The sequence below is a fragment of the Heptranchias perlo genome, chromosome 15, assembly GCF_035084215.1.
Source record: "Heptranchias perlo isolate sHepPer1 chromosome 15, sHepPer1.hap1, whole genome shotgun sequence".
Taxonomy (NCBI): Eukaryota; Metazoa; Chordata; class Chondrichthyes; order Hexanchiformes; family Hexanchidae; genus Heptranchias; species Heptranchias perlo.
Window position 1 is genome coordinate 14,046,470 of NC_090339.1, and position 19,609 is coordinate 14,066,078.

Consider the following 19,609-nt stretch of genomic DNA (forward strand, 5'->3'; position numbering starts at 1 on the left):
AGCCAGGGAGCATGGATGAGTACCTTGGAGGAGGGATCTTGCAGGAACTGGGGAGTTGACAGCCAGGAAGGCTATGAAGGATAGGGTGTATGTGGGAATGGAGTAGCAGGGAGGAGCATCTTTTGGATGAGATAGTGTGAAAGAGCTTGGAGAATGGGATGATTTTTAGTATTCAGTTAGTCACATAAGTATAACTATGGGCAACTGGGCTCATTCTTTGTTCTGATTTCCTCAAACAGAGCCCAGGTATATAATAGAGAGCCACTGATTTACTTTAAACTTTACTATTCTCAGTAAAACCAGCAACATATGCAGATGGGTGGATACTCTTTTTGTGTTATGGTATGGAAATGTACTTTTGTCTACAGGGTTATAAGACAGTATGAGTTTATGACAATGGATAAAAGTACTACCCTGTTTTTCTTTTTCCTTTTGCAGAGCAATATGTCAGGGATGAGAGAGATCAATAATGTATAATATAGTCAGTGTTGTTTTTAGACTTGATGCATGGTGTTTTCTTAAGTGTGAAAAATCCCCATGTGTTGGGAGTAGGAAATATTCTGTTCCTTTCTGGTGCCAAATCAAATATCCAACAAAGGAAAAATTTGGATTTAAAAAGTCTCCCGTGACCTGCCAGGCACATGACTTGCAGCATATGGTACATTGTGCCTGTGCCTGTGAAAGACCGAAGAAGTACTCACTCACATCTGTACTTCTGCTCAATCCTCCGTCTCGGCAGATCTAATTTGCTGTACCTTATGCAAGTACACTTAAGTGGCTAATGCCACTGCGGTTGAAATTCTTGAGGGAAAGTATTTACGATTGTGTGTGAAATTACGATCTGCTCATTTTACTGCTGCTAAAACTTCATATGCTATCAAATTGTTGAAGCTGAAGTGCTTTAGCATGTGTAACTGCCTGGTAAAAATAATTTTTTTAAAAGACAAACTTCGGACAGGCAGAAACCCATATATCGCCTTTCCATGGCATAACATATCGCAGAGCCAGTGCTGTGGCACCATCCAATTCTGGAGGTTTGAATTATAAGTTTTGTTAATCAGCCCTGCAGGAGCTGTCAAATAATGTGTTGGTAATGGTGGCGCTCCAGTGACTTGGCAAATTGGTAGTAATGGCACATCATTTTCATTCTGAATTATAGTTTTCACATTAATTAAACAAACCTAACAAAGAACATTTTGTCAAGTGCAAAACCATCAGTTTTTAGCATATTGTTATTTACCTCCCTGTTGTCTAAAAGAAACAAAATAAATGGAGTGGTATAATAAGGATATTTCCCACATAGCAAAAGTAAGGGCTAACAGTACAATTGTGATGAGGAAAAATTGTTCTGTAACATAATATTGAACATTAGGTCCCATTTTCCTGTCGCTTGTTCAAAGGGGGATAGAAGAACAGAGAGCATTGGCCCGAGAAAGACTTCCAAGTTAAAAATGAAAGTACAGTAAGTACGAGAAAGCAAACTGTTTAAGGAATGGGTGGGAAAGAAAAAGAGAGGCTACAGGGAATACATAAAGACGGGCAAAGTGAAAGGTGAGGTAAGTAAAAGAAACGTGGCGTGAGGAACATACAGAGGACAATAGGGATAAGGAGGCAACTTTATTTCTAATATATTTTAAACTCAAGGTTTTACCAAAGTTACATTAATATATTAAAGCAACTTTACAAATACCAACAAATAAAAAAGTAGGTTAGAATTCTGATTCACTTTTAAAAGGAGATAACAATTTATGTATTACAGGTAATAGAAGAAAATGGTGTTCGAAGAGTTGTTGTGTTGCCACACTCAACAGAATTTCACCCTAGTAATCATCCCTCTATGCATCCCCCTCCACCTCATATGCCGCACTACATGCACCATCACCCTGCTTTGATACCCCACCCTCATCAAGTTTATTCTCCAGTAACAGGAACGGGGGACATCCTTCCACAATTCATTCCTCAGCACCCTCCACCACCCCATGTTTTTGCAGATCAAGGTAAGTGCACGCACAATGAGTAGTAGCAGTAATAAATTTCTTATTCAAGTTCAAATTCCAGCATTGTAATTAATTTTGTCCGTCCTCTGTGCATCTTTCTGTCTTGTGTGCTCTACCCGAGAAGCAGGCACCCCTTTAGTATGTAAACCTCTTCATTCACAAATGATGGATTCTGAGTGGTTCAGGGAGGTCAGCAAAAAAGTTTAATTCAGCCATCAATAAGTCCCAACAGAGAATGATGTCCAGTAGAGAAGAATCGAAAGCATTAGACCCAACCATATGTTTTTATTACTTGTTATGTTGAGGCCACTTTATGTACCGTTCATTAAAGTGAGTTTTTTTAATAGCCATTCCTGTCATTTAAATTACAATATTGATTACTTTCAAATGCCTAGAGTTTTTATTTTGTGTTGCTAGTAATTTTCAGTTCTTTAAAGTTACGTTTTGTATCATTTAAACTCAAGTTAGCTCAATAAAGAGATCAGACCTGAACCTAAACAGATCCTTCATTCCTTGGGTGTCTGCTTCATCTCCCACAGTGCCTTCTACGTCGCACAGCAAGTGTAATTGAACTTCCACCAGGTTTGTCCATTTATCTATTGTCTGTACACCATCTAGGGATCAACCTTGTAAGTCTCACAATAAGTCTGCTTCAAGTCTTAGCTTTTCATTCCCACAGTAACTCTCCTAAATACTGTAAATTAAGGATGAAATTTGTAGAGCATATTAAGGAACTGCAGTTCACAGTTGGATTAGGTCAAAACCAACAGGATCCATTGATAAATGCAGAGATAAAACTGTAATGAAAGGAGGTGCCAAGCAGCATGAGGGTGAGAGAGATGAGTGTACAACTTGTATAGATTTTTTTTTCAATTCAACGTTGCATGATGCTCAATCTGCCCTAAAATATTGTGCCAATTCTTCTCCGTGCTGCTAGATGGAGTGTGTAGTCAATGGAGAGAAGTTGGCAAGTTGAGCCCCAGCTTAACTGTACCTATCGTTTAGGCTCTCCCGTTGTCGTAGAAGAAGATTGTATGGGGATTGAGAAAATGGGGATGCAAATTAAAAAAAAAGGCATTCTTTTTAATGGGTTTCTTGCACAGATCAGTGGTATAGTGTAATATCAACAAAGGAAGAATAGAAACATGAATTTGTTTCACAGCGTTGCTATTTTCTGCAACTTATTTTCTTATAGAATCCCGTTCGCCACATGGAAGGTCAAATTTCAACCACAGAGATGAAAGGACTGTTAAAGCACATGAACGCTTGCAAAAAAGACTTAAAGATAGACAAGTGGGAGGGCAGAAGGATAAACCTAATAGCCCCCCTTCTTCTCCACATAAAAGTCATTCAAATTCACCCACAAATGTACAAAATGGATATGGAATGGGACAGACTACTTGTGGTGTCACAGAGATCGCATCAGGGCCAGTAAAACTGAAGCCGTCTGGGAAAGCAAGAAGCAGCCCACAGGTCGATGCAGAGGCTGGAGGTAAGAACTTGTAACTGTTTCCTTAGATACACTGGAAAAGTGCAAGCATGTGTTAAAATTTGTTCAGTAAATATTATCTTAGTAGAGTTCTCATGGCACAAGATGTTTACTGTGCAGTGAGACCTCTGGAGGTTCAAATACTTTGGTTCTCAAATAAACCATTCTGAGATGGTACTTAAAAATTGTTCTAAAATTTAGCAACTGGTTGTTGCTGCAGATTGCTCTTAACAGTGAAACATTTTATAATCATTACTATTATAATGAAGTTTGAAATCTATAAAAAGTGTCATTTGAAGTATATACTGATTATACACATACTCAGCTGTGCATTTGTTTCTTTTTTGTTCCCAATGTTTGCGGTGGGAGAAGCAAATGTCACCAGAAGTTTATGTATTTAAGTCAATTCATAAAGAAAAATGGCTATTAAAATCCATTCAGTAATAAATTTAGAAGAATCAGATGTCTCATGTTGAATTCAAAGTATCAACTATATCTGTTCTGAACAGATTTCTTGCACATGGTAATATAGGATTACTGGTAGCTGCCAACACTTGATTCAAAATTATGTAGTGACAGTGTATTAAAATGACATGAGTATTCACTTTGAAGAGCAAGTGTCACCATCAGTAGCATTGGTTCTGTTTAGACAATGAGTGAGAACTGTTGATTTACCGAGACAATCTCTGAGGGATTTAGTTTAACATATCACTGGAGCTCAGTGGATTCATTATTGTGACAGAATAGAGTTCCATTATGTCCTAAACAGGAAAAAATCTACATTGTATCATATTTTATGACTTTAGAAATATGTGTGCATTTGAACTAACTAGAGTTTTTTTAAAAAAAAATGAAATTAGAAGTTAATCTTTCTTGCAACTGCTTGACTTTTAAAAGGGGCACCGATGGTGAAACTTTCTAGGGTGTGTATTGATGTCCAAAAACCTTAACAAGCTCTCAGTAGCCAAAAGGAATATTGTAGACTACAAAATTGCGCTTCCTGGATTAAATACAAAGGACTTTTAGTTTTTGTATTGAGCAGGACAAATGGAGTGAGATACTATTCTCAACCTCCTTTTTGCCAACTTAGCAATATTCAGTTTTATTTCTATTAAATATTGTTAACCTTATTATCACATATTTCCTGCTCAAAGAAATACAGCAATAGTAGTATATGGCAAATGTTTTTTTAAAAAAACAACACTGGATCCAGTTTCGATGATGAGCTTAGTGTGTCAAATTGATTTGGTTTTAATTTTTTTAAATCAACATTTTAATTTGTTGATTTGATATTGACACTTTTGGTTATTTACCATATGTGACTGATTAGGATGACTGTGCACACCTAAACGGTAAGTGTCAGGACACTCTAATTGGTTTCTAATGGTCGAATTGAGACTTTTTTTTGAATTACTAAATTACAAAGATTGAAAGTGCATGCTGCTCACTGATACGAATACTCTACAAGGAAACAGTCCCAAGCAATCTTGTGTATAGATCACTCAGGATTAGTTAAAATCCGACAATCTCTTGCTGAGTACACAAGGGCAGGCAATATCCAGTGTTCACGTCACAAGAACTCCCTTGAGGGAGCAAATCTCAGATATGTTCTTGCATTCAAATTGGCAGCTTCTGATCGGTTCCACTCCCCAGTAACTGTGTGTTAAAGGTAAAATGCTCTTTTACAGGAAGGTGTTATCTTTTGGAGTACTCAAAAGTGAGCCCTATCAATATTACTATTCTTGATTCTCATTCTGGGATCCACAACATTTGCTGAGGATGAGATGGGGTAACTAAATTGCACTTGAATCAAAGTTGAGACAGTAGGATATTTTTAAAAAAATCATTCTCTGGATGTTGGCAAGACCAGCATTTATTGCCTATCCCTAGTTGCCCTTAAGAAGGTGGTGGTGAGCTGCCTTTAACCGCTGTAGTCTATGTAGTGAAGGTATTCCCACAATGTTGCTAGGTGGGGAGTTCCAGAATTTTGACCCAGTGACGATGAAGGAACGGCGATATATGTCCACGTCGGGATGGGAAATGAAATTTAATTCACGCTTTTCAAAATAATCTTGTGCTGCTTAAAATTAAAATCCACCCAGCTTTTATGCAAGCATAAAATTGAAAACAAATTTACGAGTTAGCAAAACTTAGAGCTCCTTATTTGATATTATTCCAATGAAAATATTTTCAGTTGCTCCTTGATCCCTACATTACCACCAGCCCCAGAAAATTCTGTACTTCTTGGATTGGCCATTTTTTTGAGATGTTAGCTAAGGCCCTGTGAGACTTGTGTAATCCTTTAATACTGTAATCCTTTAATACTGAAATGTCATAAAATAACACTTAAAATAATGCACTTCTTTTCTTGACAATTTTCTCCCCTCCACACTCCGTTGACTGTTTCCTGGGCTCCGGTTACATGATCTGCTCAAGTTCTGTGCCTTGACAAGTGGCAGCAGGCTATTTTGACAAATCACAGCTTAGTCCGATCTTGTCCTCATCCATACGTGCGTACTTACAGCAAAGATTGTTTGATAGAGATCAGAAGTGAGAACCCTGGCTGATCTTTGCCCTCTTTAGCCTGGGGATGCTGAGGGCAATTGTAGCATCTCTGCTTCCACCCCTTTAAGATCAGCTAACAGACTAGCAATTGAACCTAGACCTGTCTGGTCTGATATGGGTCAGCTATTCTCTGAATAAACTTGCTGAGCCATCGGGAAACCTCCAATATATATAAAAGCTATTAAACAAGATTTGCCTCTAGTTTTCTTTCACTCTTCTGCCTACCTTCCCTAATCTCTCTTCTAAGTTAAGTATTTTTAAAATGTTAACATAGTCTAAAATTGTCTGGTCTCCTGTGCTTCTACTGACTTGTGCTCCACTCTAGAGGTGGGACCATCACCTCTAAAACTCGGTTCCTGTTTGGCTGAAAGGTTTGGCTTTTTATTATTTGTTCACGGGATCTGGGCGATGCTGGTAAGGCTGCATTTATTGCCCATTTCTAGTTGCCCTGAGAAGGTGGTGGTGGATCTTTTTGAATTGCTACAGCCCTTGTGGTGATTGCGTTCCTACAATGGTGTGAGGTAAGGATTTTGACCCAGTGATGATGAAGGAACAGTGATATATGTTCGAGTCAGGATGCTGCGATATTTGGAGCAGAGCTTGGAGGTGACTGTGTTACCATGATATTCTTGTTCTTGTCCTGTGGAGCTGGCAGGTGCTGTCAAAATAAGACTACTACAAATTCCTCTCAACTTGACAACACTTTTTAAAAACTATATAGAAATCCAAAATCATTCTAGATATGTCATTACACTAATACACCTTTGACTTCAGTAACTCATCATATCTATGCTGTGCTCAGCTATACTTTGCCATACTTAATGGCTATTGTTTTTTTCACCCAGACTGATGTTATCTCCTCACTCAGAAGAACTTGCTTGTTTAGAGAATATTGGAGAATATTAGCATTTATTCTGAAAATTTTAACATTGAAAACACTCATACATATTTCAACATTCTATATACATTTAGAATATTTGTTTATAGATTCATTGAACCCAATGGGTTATTTCTAATTGTAGTAATGAGAATGGAATTTCATCTTTGGGCAATGTGTGTAGCTACTGTTGAATTTTAAGGCCTAAAATTAAGGAACTATTTAAAACCTCAATGAATTTCTGTGTTCTTTGTGTAGTAGCATACTTAGGGGGATGAGTTTCCACAGAGGGTCTCCTGATTGTCCGCTGTAACTATGGCAAAACTCCAGAAAAACACCATTTACGCCAATTTTCTGAGGTTTCCGCTGCTCTTCTGCTGTAGATGGAAGAAACCCCATGGAAATTCACTCCTTTAGTATCTCGTTGATTTCCATTTTAGCAAGGTTGAAAATGTTATTCTATCATTTGAAAAATGTGTTTATTGGCTAGTTTTATCATATGTCATTAAAGGATATATGAGTTTGTTTTGAAAGAAAGGGTAGACACAGCAAGTAAACACTTCCTAACCTATTAAAATGTTTTCACTTGAGTAGTATATAACCCTGTACAGGACAGTACATTCTATGGACAGTAAAAGCATTTCACAGAGGACCTCTAGGGGTCAAAAGTGCTGTTACAAGAGGAAGCTACTGTTGGTTAAAATATTTGATCCAGTTTCTTGAGGCTTGAGCTACTTTAATTCCATGACTATGCAAAGAGGAGGATTAGGCTATTGTGCTCTCTGCATCTAATCACTATACTTTCATAATATGGCATAAAATTGTTTCTGTAGACTATTAGACTTTGTGCAATTTCCTTCAATCTGATACTGTTCGTTTTAGTATTCGACGTGCTGGGAATTGTATTGTGGGTTGTTTGTGTAACCTCTGAAGCAACACTTCCCCTTTATTAAAATCCTCCAATTCGAATTTCATTCAGTATGAAAAATTTCTTTCATTACTTTTTGGGTTCTGTTTCTTTCCCGTGAACTCCCATTTTCAAACCTATAGCTACAATACTCTGTCTTGTAATTTATATGTCAGCTTTTTTTTTAAAAAAGGCTAAATGGTCAATAAACTTGACTCTTTCCTCCTGATCTCAAACATTTGATTGCTTTCAAAAATGGACTTGTGGAAAATGTGCCAATATCTCTTGTGTTCCTAGGCACTTGAAGGACAAAAATTATTTTTTTTCCAAAGTTAGTGCATGTCTGCTTCTTAAGCCCCTGGGATGGAATTTTACTCTTTATAGTCAGTAGGGGTTAAACTGCCGCTATTTTTTGGAAGTGGAAATCGAGTGTATGCAGAAGATCACCTGGAAATGGAACAGCTTTAACTAACACATGCATCAGTGTGTAAAAGAAATACTTGCATCTATATAGCACCTTATGTCTGTCAGCAAAACCTCAAAGGACTTCACGTATAATAAGTTAATTTGAAGTTTAGTGACTGTTGTGTGAGCAAACGTAGCACACAGCTACGTTTCTCACAAACAGCAGTAAAATGAACAGTCAGTTAGTTTGTTGTTGTTAGCGTTGTTTGAGGGAAAAATGTTAGCCAAGACACTGGGCGAACTCCCAACTCTTCTTCGACTTATGCTCTAGGATCTTTATTTTTCAATTGAACCACCAGAAATGGCAGACGAGGCCTCAGTTTAATTTCTTGTCTGAAGGTCAGCACCTCTGACCATGCTGCCATCCCCCAGTATTGGACCAATGCTTAGATTATGTTTTGAACTCTTGGAACAGGGCTTGAACTGACAACTTTCTAACTCAGAGGCAGGAGTGTCTTTAACTCTTATAAAAGAACGAAAGCCACTTAAGTGCCAATGGGCCATCATCTGAGTGACATTAACTTCTGCTATTTTGAGTCTTTCCATAGGCTACTTGTACTTTTGTTTCAACAGGCAAGTCAGTGCTAATTATTTAGCTGTCACTGCCACGCACAGAATTAAATACAAGCATTTGTAGTGATATATATCAGTAGTGATATAAACTAGCAGTGACCCTACATTGCACAGTGTACTTTTTTTTATTTCCAAAGGAGATTAAATTTTTAAAAAAATTAAACACAATAAATCCCCTACTGGTTATGTTGGTAGGTAACTGAGCCATATAGATAAGAAATGAAAGAAATAACTTGCACCTTTCACATTGTTTCTCAGATCAATTACTTTTGATGTGTAGACACTTATATTTTGTAGGCAAAGAAGGGAGCCAGTTTTGCACGCTGCCAAGTCTCTCAAATGGTAAATGAGATAAGTGACTGGTTAATCTAGTTTGGCAGTGTTGGTTGAGGGATGAATGTTGGCCAGGCCACCCAGAGAATTCCATTCTCCTCTTTGAATAGTGCCAGGGGATCTTTTATATCCCCATGAACAAGGAGGCAGGGCATTGATTTAACATTTCATTTGAAAAAAAGATGGGTTCTCGATGTTATCGCCAGCTGGTGCTGAGTTAGCTTATTTCAACTACGGTGTAATCAACATACTCCCTCTAACTCCACTAGTCGGACAAGCAGCCCATCAGCTTGATGCCTCAAGATACTAGCTGCATTACATTGTAAAGAGTCCAATTGGAGACTGATTCCCTCATTGGGGAAAAAGATTACTGTTACAAGAAGTTTTTTTAAAACTTGTACCGTCTTGTTATTAGAAACAGCGCACACTGGGTCAATTGTGGTTGAGCTTTGGTCTACATTACACAGAAATTACACATTACATTAGGGCGCACAAAGGTCAATTAATATTCATGGTGGTGGTCCTTGAAACAAGGGTGTTATTTCCTGTTAATGCTGGCTGGGTACAAGGTATTCAGTTCCATTTGTCATACATAGATCAAGTGAACGGATAAACTGCTTTGCTATCATCAAAAATTGCCACATTGCTCTTCAGAAGCACTTTCAAACACCTTGCTGTTTAAGATTTCATTCTATTCAATTTGCTCAGCGTGTCAGATATCAAGCATTATCCACTAAAGCATTCCAAGCAATTGATAAACTCTGGCTTCTGATCTGAAGTAATTTAGAGCGATGTAGCTGTCTCTTGCCTTCCTTTCTTTATACTTCAGATGGTTCCAGATTGTGTTTCTCCAGGTAGAATGTCAATTTTAGTATCACAGCAAAGAGCTACAGAGCTGTGTTTTTTGAAGTCAGTGCCAGCCTAGCTAGGGAGTTAGGTTAGATTGTGTTTACAGTAAGTAAACTTCTGTTTAAAATCTGTGCTTAGAGTGTCTTTGTTTTACCAGTGTAGATAAATGTATGCCTCACTGTTATACGGTTTTCATTTATCTGCTTCATGTAAGTAAAACCCCTTCGTCCAAAGTATGCGCTTTGATTTGGTAGAGTGTGTATCTAGTCTGCTAGAGTGAGAGAATCATGTGGTAGCATATGTTATAGTCCAGTAGCCAATGTATAGAATAATAGAGTAAGGATTGTTATGATCCCTGCGGCTCACTACGACTTACCTAGATAGTGGGCAGTAAACGGTGTATTCCAAATTGTAGGGGCGCAGGGCCTGCTTACTGGTGGCGCTGAACCTGAGAAACTATCCAGTGTAAAAACCTACAAATGTGACGGTTACACTTAACATTTGAATCGTGTGGTCCATAGGGCCAGGTTAGAAAACTTAATCTAGTTTGTAGTTTCTGAGTATGAACAACTGTTATGCTGCTAGTAATTCAAACCAAAAAAAAGCAACAAAACTGAATAAAAATGGCTTTTATAAATTTTAAACATTTTAAGCATCTGTTTCAAAGTGTACCGTAATTTATTAACATGGTGCAATATACATTAATAATATGGTGGGCCTTAAAATGAAATCATTTTAAAAAATAATTCAAATGAAGGACTACCATTAAATTATGGTGATTGTTGTGGTCATGTTGTCTTTCACTGCATTTTACTTTGTTTTGTAACTAGTCTCTTTGTTTTTTAATTCTTAGATTCAGATTTAGAAACAAAACCATTACAAGAACTCCTTTCTGGCATTACTAAGCCTGTGGTAAGTGACCTTGAGATTAGAGGGCCTCTTTTAAAAGAAAAGAATACTCTGAATTGGTGTATTGGGCACACAAGATGGTTGGCTGAATAATGCGCTGTGCACACAAACCACAGAAGACCCAGGATCAATCCCTGGTTTATGCTTTGATAATTGATTTTGACATTGGCACTGATAAGGGTGCTGCAGTTGAATTCAGTGTTCCTGGGCTAGAAAGCACGTGCCTGCTATCTGGTATTCCTGTGTGTGTGTGTGTGTGTGTGTGTGTGTGTGTGTGTTGTCACTGAGGACCATTGAGTAGAAACCAAGTCCCCTGTAAGAAGGGAGAGAAAATTAGTCATTCTGCACATCTCATAATGGCTGGTTATGCAGAATCATTGATGGAGATCTGATATCAGGTCACCTGCCCAGTCTCCCTGCCATAGAATAATGCATAATCATTCCCTCTTAAGCACTGTCCCCTTCTTTCAAAATCACCATCACCTCCTCAAAAAAAACCCTGTCCTTGCAAACTACCACCCCATCTTCAACCTCCTTTCCTTTCAAGTCTTTGAATGTGTTGTCATATTCCACAACAAAATGTTTAAACACTCAAATCAGGTTTCTGTCCCTGCCACAGCACTGAAAAGGCCCGAATCAAAATCACAAATGACGTCTTTTGTGACTGTGCTGCCCTATCCCTCCTGGACAACACCATTTTCTTCCATTGCCTCTCCTCTCTTGTCCAGCTCAGTGGGACTATCCTTGCTTTATTCCACTCTTACCTATTCAATCGTAACCAGAACATCTGCAACAATAGCTTCTCTTCCCACCTTTGCAGTATTAACTCTGGACTCCTTCAAGAATCTATCCTTGGCCCCCTCCTCTTCCTCATCTACATGCTGCCCCTTGGCAACATCATCCGAAGACATGAGGGCATCTTCCACGTGTACGCTGACGGCACCCAGTTCTGCCTCTCCACAACCTGTCTCAAACCCTACACTGCAGGCACAAAGATATCCTACTTTTAACTCTTAACATCGCCCACCTCTGCCCTTGCCCCTGCCTCAGCCCGTCTACCACTGAAGCCCTCTCTCAATGCCTCATTTAAATTTCTCATCCTCATGTTTAACTTTTTTTTAATTTATTCGTTCATGGGATGTGGGCATCACTGGCGAGGCCGGCATTAATTGCCCTCCTTCATGACCTTGCCCTTCTCTGCCTCGCTAACCTCTTCCAGCCCCACAATTCCTCTGAAATCACTGTTCCTCTGACTGGCATCTTATACATTCTCCCACCCCCTTCACCCCACCAATAGCGGACTTACACTCTGGAATTTCCTCCCTAAACACCCTCGCTTATCCACCTCCTTCTCCTCTTTGACTGAACATTTGGTCATCTAATTATCTCTTCCTTAGGTTCAGTGTCCATTTCTGTTTGATTATGCCTCAATGAAGCACCTTGGGACATTTTTCTACGTTAAAGGAGCTATATGAATGCAAGTTGTTGTAGACTGTCCAAGCTATGGAAGGTACTATCCTACTAAGATTACACATCCATGTCTAATCATACTTCTGATTTCAGGTATCTGAAATTAAAGGAAAATCAGCTGTCTTGTCCTGGACTCCACCTTCAAGTTCAATGGAGGGGGACGATAATGCTGATCAGTTACCGGCAAGCTGCACTTATGAAGTTGCAATATCAAACAGTGGAAAAAGTGAGAAATTCAAAGTGGTTTATAAGTAAGTGTGTCAGTTTGATTCTTTTTGTTAGCTTGTTTTCATTTTATTGTGTGCTGATCAAATTTTCACTTTTGGCACCCAGTGTCGATGTTGGAGTACTCCCAGGTCAGCTGTAGATGGCTAATAACTGCAGACTGAAGCTCACTCCGCCCTAGCACAATGCTCGGAAGACCAGTCTTTCTATAGCCTGAGAGTGAGATTGTCCATCGATAAGCACAAGTTGATTGTTTTGTCTACACCAACTGGGGTCTGGGTTGAGACTGCCTTAACCCGTTTTACATAGGAGCCCCACAGCTCAAAGCCAGAAGAAATTGATCCTATTAGCTTGAACTAGATTTGAGCCCAGGTCCCAGGTGTGAAAGAGCAACGTACTAACCCAAACCATTGCCCAGTTCCATATGCTAAACGTTTAATGTTTGAAATCATAGATCTTAACCAAGAAGACAAAAATAAAAATGTGAAGTTGGACTCCCAGTAGTTCATTTTGTTCTGATCGTTTTAATACGTTGTGTACACTGTTTTAGAGCTGATTCAAAAAGGGCAAATAAGATTTGGTAAATGACCTAAATATACTTTGTGGTCAGCAAAATGAAGCGCTCTTTCCAGTACACACATTTTCAAAGTTATATAAAAAATAAAATGCTGGGTTTTTTGGAAGGAATTATACAAAACAGTTCATCATAATTCCTATGGTATGGTGATAACATTTTTGACATTTACATCTTGGATATGGAATGTTAGGAAAGATGGCTTAGTTATTTACTATTTCCACCTGGATCAGGAGAAAGAGCAGGGAAGCATAACTTAAGATGTGTTTCTTAATTTCAGTGGAGAAGAAACAACTCTTACAATATCTGAACTGCGACCGGCGACAGATTACCACGTTAGGTACAAACCTATTTATTTTTCATGTATGAATGAGCCAAATTAACCAAGTTATTTTCATTTTCATGCTATCTTTTACACCTGATGTCATTTAAAATTAGCATGTTTATTAACGATGATTCTCCCGATCGATTGATACAAGAGAAGAGGTCTCTGGTTAACAAGTTTTTTTAAAAAAAATCACGGAATACCTGTTCATTTATGTGGATAGTCCTACATATTTGGCCATGACTACAATGTCCTAACCTGATCTAGATTTGGTTAATAAGTGGTATTAAACCAGTTTTCGTAATTTAAATTCTGATTCTAGATTAGTCTTAAAACCACTCCCTGGTATCTCATTTCTAATACAGACCTTTTTTTTCCTTCCGTTTTCTCCCTTTACCACCTTCCCTCTCCCTTCACAAAAGCTCTGGTACAGTTCCATTAATGGCCATTCGTCATGTGTGAACCAGCTCTGTAATCTTGCTTGGCCATCGGAGATGAGCCCCATCCTGTCATCACTCACCATCCAGATATCTACACTTGCAATAGACACTGGATCTCAACCTGGAGTGGGACTGCTGACTTTTTTGCTCCATAGTTCTGGGACACTGTCTAATTGTAGTGCCCTCGTTGTTGCCAAAGATTGGGTATTTCAGCAGGCACCAGGCGCTAAACCCGAGACATTCCTCTTGAGTACCACGCCGTAGGGTACGTTTGTCCATTGAGCCATCAAGAGGCACCAAATATGTACAGTTTTTAGCCTAGTTTGCAGCTAAATTCTCAAATGCTTTGTTCATTATATATTCCACTACATTCTGGTAGTTAGCTGGTTAAACAGACTTCAATGAAATGTTATCTGTATTAATGAAAGCTGTTACACAAAGATAATTACAGCTCTAAACAGGATTAGGTTTGTAATTGGTTAAGTACATAATTGCTATACATGCGATTCCAGTACAGTGTCTTGAACTCATTTATGTCACCATCCTGCTTATATCGACAAAAAAAAGCGAAGTCCCAGTTCCTTCTCTGCACACGAATACCAAATGCTTACTGTGTATGTCAACATCAACATAACCTCTTTGACCTTAATTTGACAAAATTTTAAGTCCCTAACAGTATTAAAGGCTGCCATTTATTACCACTTATGTCGCCAGGTCCTTATCTTCACTTGTGATATGTGCATGACTGGAACAGATAAGCTACAGCTTGTTGTAATCAAAAATCCTGCGATGCTTTTAAAAATGTTAAATATCTACCATTTGATACTGAAGCCAACACCAAAGCCTGGATGACATCTAATTTTTTTTTTACAAGAAGGATCCGAATACTCGATCGAAAGCTGATGTGCATGGTCGGAAAATAGTGTTGTTAGGTGATAGCTGCTCTGCCCGTCCTCATGACAATTAAGGAAAATACATATAAATAAAAGTACAGAAATTTTAAAATTCTGTAATTCTGTTGGTGATTTTTAAAAATATTTATATATCATTAAATATTTCTTGTATATAATTTTTAATTTACAAAATGACCAAACAGCTACAATTATGTAATGTCGGCTCATTTTGACAAACCACTTATGTTGACAATATTAGAATGGTCCCCAACATGTCGACATAATTGGGTATGACTGTTTTATATGAATCACATATTAAAGATGGGCTTTTTCTTAGTACTTATGTCTACTGCAAAAAATGGGCAGTTTCCATGAAGCAAACTTGTGCCCCTCTGCCTGCCATGTCAAAGATTAACAGTGACTCTTTTTGTGGTGACAGCATATTTAGGGCTAAGTTACAGTCGATTCTGATCATTAAGATGTGACCTTTGAATTCCTCAGATGGCTCAGCGGATGAAATCAGAAAGTAGCAAAGCCCTACAGACCAGGAAAGGTCTAGACTCAACCCCAGTTTGTGCTAAATTAGCTGATCATAACAGGGGTGGTGGTAGAAATGTTGCAGTTGGTTCGAGTACCTCAGGTTAGGAAAAGGAAAATCAGCCAGATGCACCATTAGATGGTGATCTAATGACCCCTGCTGGAAGTGCATATACACAGTTGTCAGATGATCAGGCTGAACTGCGAAGCCTCCTCTGGTGAAATTATTTGCTAGTTCCCACTTGCAGAATGGGCACTTGGACATGGTACTGGAAGGTGCCTTCAGGGTTATGGAGAAAATGAGGAATGAAAAAAGCCTGATATTTCCTATCATGGTTTCCAATTTTATGCTTGGTTTCACTGGTACACTATTACAAATGGTACCATTTGGCAGTGCATCAAAAGGTGGTGTAGGTTCAAGCTCCTTCTGAGGGCTTAATATAGTGCAGTTTTGGAGACCCTGCCCTTTGGATGAAACGTTCAGTTAATATCCTGTCGGGGGCAGTGTGATGGAGCAGCACGTGGTAAACCACTATGCAGTGCTGTATATTGCGCACCGCTTTGATTTGCCCCACAATGCTCAACTGCTCCATCTGACCTGTGCTAGACGGAGACCGATGTCTCTTCACAAGGGATATATTGCCTGGAGCGTTATCGTGCTGGCCAGAGGGAGACCAGGCTGCCCACTCGCCTACCACAATCCTGGTTTAAAAAATATGAGGTTTAATTTCTCATGATTTGTCCATCCCAGGCTGGTGAATAATGAAAAGTGAATAAATGAATGGACTTCCACCTTTATCTTCCAATTTTTTTTTTCTTTGCACGGCATCAAAGTTCATATAAATTACTATACTATTTGGTAGTGGTTCAGTCAGCAGTAAGGGTGCATTGTATGTTTAGAATAAATTCATTCTTGAAATCCTACACATTAGACTAAATTCTCTTTATGCTCTTGTATAATGTCTTTTTTTGTCTGATAGAGTTTCAGCAATGTGTAATTCTGTGAAAGGGTCTGCTTCAGAACCTGCAAGCTTTACCACAGAAATCAGTGAACCTGACTCTCCAGCTCCACCAAAACTAATTAACAGGACCAAAAACACTCTGAGTTTGCAGTGGAAGGTATGAATTGCTAGAACTAGCAGCAAATAATTTTCTGTTGGTTTGATTTCAGGGGAGGAGGAGGGGTACCATTGCCACTATCACAAGGGCTGCAGCAGTTCAAGGAGAAGGCCCATCACCACCATCAGGGCAATAAGCACAGCCTTGCCAGAATCACCAAATTTGGAAAACAAATTTAAAAAAATTAAAAATAGGGTGGGGGGGTGGGGTAAAATCAACCTTTCCTGTGTGGGGGATTCCCTCCAAATATTAATACTCCTGAAGATCTCGTGCAAACATTCCCAGGGGCCCCCAATCTAGTTTTTGAAACATAGTGTAAGCAACTGACAGGAAACAGTGCGATCATACAGAAAATGTTTTTATTAGTGTACAGCAACAGAAATAATAGCTAGTATGTTAATAAATACCACAAAATACAGAAATCTGATAACAAATGGGCAGAAATCTGATCTTCCGGACCACTTAGAAACTCCTCGGTGAGCCTTCCTGTTCGAGGTTCCTGTTTGAAAACCAAGACCTCGGAATTCCAAGCAGAATCAAAGGAAGAGAGTGGGCCACCTGCAGCTGGAATTTGGGATGCAACTTGGTTCTGCTGGGATTCCACTTCGATTTTCTAGTACAGTGGGGTGGGGATTGGGGGGTGGGGGCGGCGAAGGTAGCAATGGGCGGATCTTCTGCCCATCCCACACCCCAAACTTCCAGAGCTTTAGCACACCTTTAATGTTCTGTTTTAATTTTTGTTGCAGGCACCCAATGACGGTGGTTCTAAAATCTCCAATTACCTTTTAGAATGGGATGAGGTGAGTGTTTTTTCTTGTACTGTGTTTTTAAACAACAGCTCTCCTTATAAAGGGGTCACGGTGTCGGGATGTAGATAAAACTGTAGTAGTGAATTGTCTGTAACTGGGTATTGAATGGTTAAATAACAATTAACTGCAGTAAACTTTCTTCATGTAGGGAAAGCATGACCTTTTCAAGGAATGTTACTTTGGACATCAGAAGCAATACAAGCTGACCAAATTATCTCCGTCTATAGGATATACGTTCAGGCTAGCAGTGAAGAACGATATTGGACTGAGGTAAGTAACACTGGGAAAAGGAAAATCTGATTTAACTTATGTATAGTGGAGAACATTTTCTAGTTAGCTGCTGCTGATTAAAAGCCAGATGCTGTAAAGGAGGAGCTGGAGTTATGTGACATCATGTGATGCCATATACCACTGTCACTATCCTCTTTTACAGTTTCACCTGCCCATTGCCTTCTGTGCTGTGTAGCTGCTGTGCAGTAGCATCTAAAACAATGTTTCCATTTCAGCACAGAAGAGGTAAATAAATTAAAACAGACGGAGAAGAAAGAGAGGAAATAAATTTGGATTAAGAATAAGGAGTAAGGAAAAGGGGACTGGTTTATGTTGTGGATCAACCCATGGTCCTTTTACCTCTGGGACACAGGCTTGAATTCACTCCGGACTGATGGGAGCAACTTTCCTCTCCCAATTTTCAACTTTCTGGTATGCCGTCCCTCAACCCTTCCACCTCTCTTCTGCTTGGTCTTTCTTTAAAGACCTTCTCAAAACTTACCTCATTGACGTAGACCTCATTCACCTCTCCAAACTTTTCTCCCATGGCTCAGTGTCTATTCCTCTTTTGCTGTAGAGGACCTTGGGGAATCTGGTACTTTAAAGATGCTATGTAAACACATGTTGTTGTGCCAATATTGCTAAGTTATGGAGCTGTGAGAATTGCTTGAGTAAGGTACCTTAGCAGCAGTCTTGGAAATCTGACCTATGGACAGGGGATTGGCAGCTTTGAAAGTGGATAAATCATCAGGGCCGGATGAAATGTATCCCAAGCTGTTAAAAGAAGCCAGGGAGGAAATAGCGGAGGCTTTAACAATCATTTTCCAAACTTCACTGGATACAGGCATAGTGCCGGAAGATTGGAGGACTGCTAACATTGTACCGTTGTTTAAAAAGGGAGCGAAGGATAGACTGAGTAATTACAGGCCAGTCAGTCTAACCTCAATGATGGGCAGATTATTGGAATCAATTCTGAGGGACAGGATAAACTGTCACTTAGAAAGGCACGGACTAATCAAGGACAGTCAGCATGGATTTGTTAAAGGGAAGTCGTGTCTGACTAACTTGATTGAATTTTTCGAGGAGGATCGATGAGGGTAATGTAGTTGATGTAGTCTACATGGATTTTAGCAAGACTTTTGACAAGGTCCCACATGGCAGATTGGTCAAAAAAAGTAAGGGCCCATGGGATCCAAGGGAATGTGGCAAATTGGATCCAAAATTGGCTCAGTGGCAGGAAGCAAAGGGTAATGGTCGCCGGTGTTTTTGCGACTGGAAGGCTGTTTCCAGTGGGGTGCCGCAGGGCTCGGTACTAGGTCCTTTGCTTTTTGTGGTATACATTAACGATTTGGACTTAAACATAGGGGGCATGATTAAGAAATTTGTGGATGACGCAAAGATAGGCTATGTGGTTGATAATGAGATGGAAAGCTGTAGACTGCAGGAAATTATCAATGGACTGGTCAGATGGGCAGAAAAGTGGCAAATGGAGTTCAATCCGGAGAAGAGCAAACAAGGCAAGGGAATGCACAATAAATGGGAGGATACTGAGAGGTGTAGAGAAAGTGAGGGACTTTGGAGTGCATGTCCACAGATCCCTGAAGGTAGCAGGACAGGTGGTTAAGAAGGCATATGGAATGCTTTCCTTTATTAGCTGAGGCATAGAATATAAAAGCAGGGATGTTATGCTGGAACTGTATAAAACACTAGTTAGGCCACAGCTTGAGTACTGCGCACAGATCTGGTCACCACATTACAGGAAGGATGTAATTGCAATAGAGAGGGTGCAGAGGAGGTTTACAAGGATGTTGCCAGGACTGGAGAATTTTAGCTATGATGACAGATTGGATAGGCTGGGGTTGTTTTCCTTGGAACAGAGGAGGCTGTGGGGTGATTTGATTGAGGTGTACAAAATTATATGGGGCCGAGATAGAGTGGATAGGAAGGACCTATTTCCCTTAGCGGAGGGGTCAATAACTGGGG

General features: G+C 39.4%; 1 protein-coding gene across 3 annotated transcripts in view; it reads left to right on the plus strand.

Annotated features, from left to right (window-relative positions):
• LOC137332878 (fibronectin type-III domain-containing protein 3A-like) overlaps positions 1–19,609 on the plus strand; it is a 145,459-nt gene that overhangs the window by 96,439 nt on the left and 29,411 nt on the right. For all 3 annotated transcript variants that reach the window (XM_067996859.1, XM_067996857.1, XM_067996858.1), the window contains exons 5-12: positions 1,760–1,997; positions 3,193–3,489; positions 10,909–10,967; positions 12,528–12,685; positions 13,514–13,573; positions 16,409–16,547; positions 17,294–17,347; positions 17,505–17,626. In XM_067996859.1, the coding sequence (XP_067852960.1) occupies positions 1,760–1,997; positions 3,193–3,489; positions 10,909–10,967; positions 12,528–12,685; positions 13,514–13,573; positions 16,409–16,547; positions 17,294–17,347; positions 17,505–17,626 (1,127 nt within the window). The remainder of the gene's footprint in view (positions 1–1,759; positions 1,998–3,192; positions 3,490–10,908; positions 10,968–12,527; positions 12,686–13,513; positions 13,574–16,408; positions 16,548–17,293; positions 17,348–17,504; positions 17,627–19,609) is intronic.